Consider the following 4388-nt stretch of genomic DNA (forward strand, 5'->3'; position numbering starts at 1 on the left):
ATTTTGGTGGGAAATGTAAGTTTGAACCCTTTAAACATTTAATATATAATTTTTTTATTGGTGGGAAATGTATATTTGATTCTTGCATACTTGGAAATGCATCCACGAAGGATTTTTGTGTTCTTTTTTCTTAAAACAACATGATTTTGGGTTCTAGTTCTTGAATCAGTTGTTATTAATGCACACACCATCAATGTCAATACAGATGGCTGGGGGGACAATTATATATGGAAGTGAAATTACCAAAGTTTACAGAGAATTCAACTTCTTTAGTAATCATTATGTATTTCATCAAATTTAGTAATCATTTTGTTTACCATCTAAAAAAACCCTTGTTGAAAGATGATAGATCTTGGCAACTACATTATTTCCATGCGGTTTTATCCATGGATTTCATCCGTCACTAATCGACGAGCTTGGAAGTGCTTTATGTTATTATGTAATAACATAAGAAATAATAGTAAATACAGGTTTTCTCCATCAATATGAAGAACATCTCGACTATAACAAAGATATATAACCAACCAAAGACTGTAAAGATTCATATGAAGAGCCCCCTTTCATTACGCTAACATTTACTTTTTCTTTCAAACACCTTGCCCTCTCTCTAAACTCTTCCCTTTCTTCCTCCACCATTACTCTTCTTACTGCACTTGCTATCTCCTCTTTCCCCCACCCGTTTTCCAGGTAAACCCCAACCTTGAGAACATCGCTCACATATCTTGCATCTAGTGGTTGATCACCCCAAAACGGAGAACAAATCATAGGAACACCTTCACAAATGCTTTCCAATGTCGAATTCCATCCATTATGAGTCCAAAATGCTCCAGTTGCTTGATGAGCTAGTACTTCTTGTTGAGGAGCCCATTTCACAATATACCCCCTTTCACCCACCAGATCCAGGAACCAATTTGGTAACAGATCGATCCACTCTGAACCTTTCACAATTGCAGGTCGCATCACCCACAAGAATGGCAGCTTGCTAATAGCCAAACCATGAACAACTTCCATGAAATCTTGCTTTTCTAGTTGAGCAGCACTACCAAAACTTATGTATAGTACGGATTTAGGTGCTTGATGATCTAACCATGACATAAAGCTTCTCTCTGGTTCTAGTAAACTGCTCAATGAGGCCGGAAAGTATTTGTGAAATGGGCCTATCAAGAAAGATGGAACAGGAAAGTCTTTACAGATCTTTTGGAATTCGGGTTCTTCAAGTTCTTTAAAAGAGTTCCAAATGATTCCTGAAGATGCCTTTGTTTGTTTCAACATTTTAGCTAGTAATTTCGCTGTGGGATCTGTCTGGCCTTTGATTCTCATGTTTGAGATGTCTTTCACTTTAAGAACTGGAATCTCAGGCACCCGTTCTTCCAAATCTAGTTTCCATTAATAAATTAGAGATGCTCTTCAATTAAGAAGGTAAAGATCAAGAATTTAGAATTAGTTTTCTTACCAAAAACTAACTCGGTGCCTTCAGGTTTCTTAAAGTCTCTTTCGTTGTTTGGAGATATAATATTCTTCAGACCTAAATCTATGTTCTCCTCATCAAAAACTGTAGAGAAAGAATATTCCAAAGTGATCATCAAATTAGTTCTAATATTAATTACCATTTTAGCATATGAGATAGATAACGTACCACTGTTTGCTTGGTTAAAGTAACCCTGGTCTTCAAGAACAGGGATGGAGGCGTAAACATTAAGACAAAACAAGCTGCTTGTCCTCAAAACCATCCTCGGAAGCTTTAGACTATCTGCCACCGATTGAGTGAAGTACCAAAGAGCGTCTGTGATTAAACACACAATAGGCTCCTGTTGTTGTTTTGAATCGATTAACATCTGATCCAACTCTTGGCGCAAGCTTTCTTCACTACACTGATTCAACAGCATGATCCCGGAAAGAAGATCACCGATTCCTTTAGAAGATAACTTGGCAAGATTATTGTCTTTCGAGTCGTTATCAAGAACAGCTCGAAAGGTAAAGTGAGGGTAATTTGATGTGTATAGGGAGTTGAAGTTAGTGTGAATGATGGTGATCGAGAAGCCATTGAAGTAGAGTATATTCGCCAGTTGAAGCATTGGGTTTATGTGGCCTTGAAATGGCAGCGGGAAAAGGACCACCCTTTGCCGCCGGCAGCTACTTCTCACGATTTGGTTCTCCATTGAGAAATTGGTTCTTAAATCTTAATTAATCCAATATCGGATTTGTATGGTGATTGTTTAAGTAGCTGATCTCTAGTATCATGAAGCGAATCAAAGCGAATCCAAAACGTTCCGGTTAATGAATGAGCCAAAATGACCGTTTTGCTCACAAACTCCAAGACAGAGGATTGATGCCATCAAATTTTTGTAGTTATTTGAGTATTATAATACTGACGAATGGGAAACGCGATCTTATCGTTTTACTTCAGTAGAATCAGATATTCATTTTTGTTATTTTTATTATTTGTGGTAAGTAAAAAGCCTCATGATTGCAATTGCAGTGAGAATAAAGGACTAAAGCATTATATTTTTTGTTTTTTTTATAACGGCTGCAAAAATTAACCTTAAAGAAAACAAAACAAAACAAAAAGAGAACTCAAGTCAAAATACAAAATAAGTTTGAAATTAGAAACATATATCAAAGCAGTCCAATCAATGTAATAAAATTTGGATCAATTCTTAATCCAATTAAATATGTAGGTGTTAATATCATCTACAATGAAGATCACAACTTTCCTATCTGTAAAACTGGAATATTTTTGGATTTCTAAAATAGGGTTAATATTATAAAAGCTTTAAATTTTTAACTTGTAATTGGAAAAAACTCTAATATTTTTTTTATTATTGTTATGGTTATAACTTTTTTACAGAATTATTACTCTAGCTCACTTAACGAGCTTTATGGTTAACTTGGTTAACTTTTTTGCAAAATCAATCCTAAAATGTTCAAATTAAATCCATGAGGTTTGCAAAAAATTACACCACATGGCTTTTTAACTTTATTTTTCGTTTTTGTATACTTTATCTATTTTCGGTTTTTGTTATAAATATATATACATTTTTATTTGCTTTTTCTATATACTTTATTTATTTTCATTTTTTAGCTTTATTTTCCAACAATTTGATTTTTTTTTAACCTTTTATACCTTTTGTTTTCTATTTTATAGTGTATATATAGAGTATATTAGAGTTTTTTTTTTTAGTTTTTTTTTCATATTTCTTTTCGTATTATATTTTAATTTTTTCATCTTTATATTTTTTTCTTATTTGTTTTCCAATTTAATCATTAAAGAGGTGGTGTATTAGGTTTTATGCATGGAGTTTTGTACGTTATTAAAGCATAAATAGAGAAATATTCACCAGAACTTGAACTTTACGTTTATATATATATATATATATATATATATATATATATATATATATATATATATATATATATATATATATATATATATATATATATATATATATACGGATAACATTCGCATAATTAGCACAAAAGAAATGACACCAAGCAGTAGTAATGGTTTAGAATTGAAGAAAGGTGCATGGAGTGCACATGAAGATAAGCTTCTCAAGGATTATATTTTTTTTCTTAATTGGAAAACAAATAAGAAAAAATTAAAACGATGAAAAAATTAAAATATAATACGAAAAGAAATATGAAAAAAAACCAAAAAAAAACTCTAATATACTATATATATATACACTATAAAATAGAAAACAAAAGATAAAAAGGTAAATAAATCAAATTGATAAAAAAAATAAAGTTAAAAAATGAAAATAAATAAAGTGTATACAAAAAAGAAAATAAAAAATGTATATATATTTAAAAAAAAAAACTTAAAATAGATAAAGTATACAAAAAACGAAAAATAAAGTTAAAAAATCATGCGGTGTAATTTTTTCCAAACCTCAGGGACCAAATATGAACTTTTAGGATTGATTTTGCAAAAAAGTTAACCAAGTTAACCATAAAACTCGTTAAGTGGGCTAGAGTAATAATTCTATGAAAAAGTTGTGGTTATAGCAATAACAAAAAACAAATATATTATGGTTTTTTTTCCAATTACGGGTTAAAAGTTTAGGGCTTTTATAATATTAACCCTGTAAATTATTCCTAAATATAACATAAACAATAGACAATTTTAATTTTTTGTTGTCTGTTGTGTAGCTCAAAAAAATCCAAACAAGATAAAGGTTGTCCTTGTAACACATGACACCACACCAATAACCAATTCCATAGACTCAAAATATAATAACAAAAACATTATATATATATATATATATATATATATATATATATATATATATATATATATATATATATATATATATATATATATATATAATCAAGATCAAATAAGAAGGAAATTTTTGGTAGGAAGGTAAGAAGTTTTTTTAATACAT

At 30.2% G+C, this 4388-nt stretch overlaps 1 protein-coding gene across 1 annotated transcript; it reads right to left on the reverse strand.

The window, feature by feature from the left end:
• Nucleotides 1-413: 413 nt before the first annotated feature.
• LOC145032883 (UDP-glycosyltransferase 76G1-like) lies at nt 414-2350 on the reverse strand. Its single transcript, XM_078981841.1, has 3 exons — nt 1637-2350; nt 1454-1552; nt 414-1376 (listed from the first exon to the last, which is right to left on the reverse strand). Exons 1-3 carry the CDS (start codon nt 2157-2159, stop codon nt 502-504), a joined length of 1497 nt encoding a protein of 498 aa, XP_078837967.1. The 5' UTR covers nt 2160-2350; the 3' UTR covers nt 414-501.
• Between the last annotated feature and the right edge of the window lie 2038 nt (nt 2351-4388).

This window comes from Lactuca saligna, chromosome 2 (genome assembly GCF_052625555.1).
Source record: "Lactuca saligna cultivar CGN05327 chromosome 2, ASM5262555v1, whole genome shotgun sequence".
In the NCBI taxonomy this organism is placed as follows: domain Eukaryota; kingdom Viridiplantae; phylum Streptophyta; class Magnoliopsida; order Asterales; family Asteraceae; genus Lactuca; species Lactuca saligna.

Excerpts from the sequence above, each read along its gene's own strand:
- LOC145032883 (XM_078981841.1), bottom strand. The coding sequence starts at position 2,159 with ATGGAGAACCAAATCGTGAGAAGTAGCTGCCGGCGGCAAAGGGTGGTC. Across the intron at positions 1,553-1,636 it reads CTTTAACCAAGCAAACAGTG|TTTTTGATGAGGAGAACATA; the intron begins GTACGTTATCTA and ends CTTTCTCTACAG. Across the intron at positions 1,377-1,453 it reads AGGCACCGAGTTAGTTTTTG|ATTTGGAAGAACGGGTGCCT; the intron begins GTAAGAAAACTA and ends AATGGAAACTAG.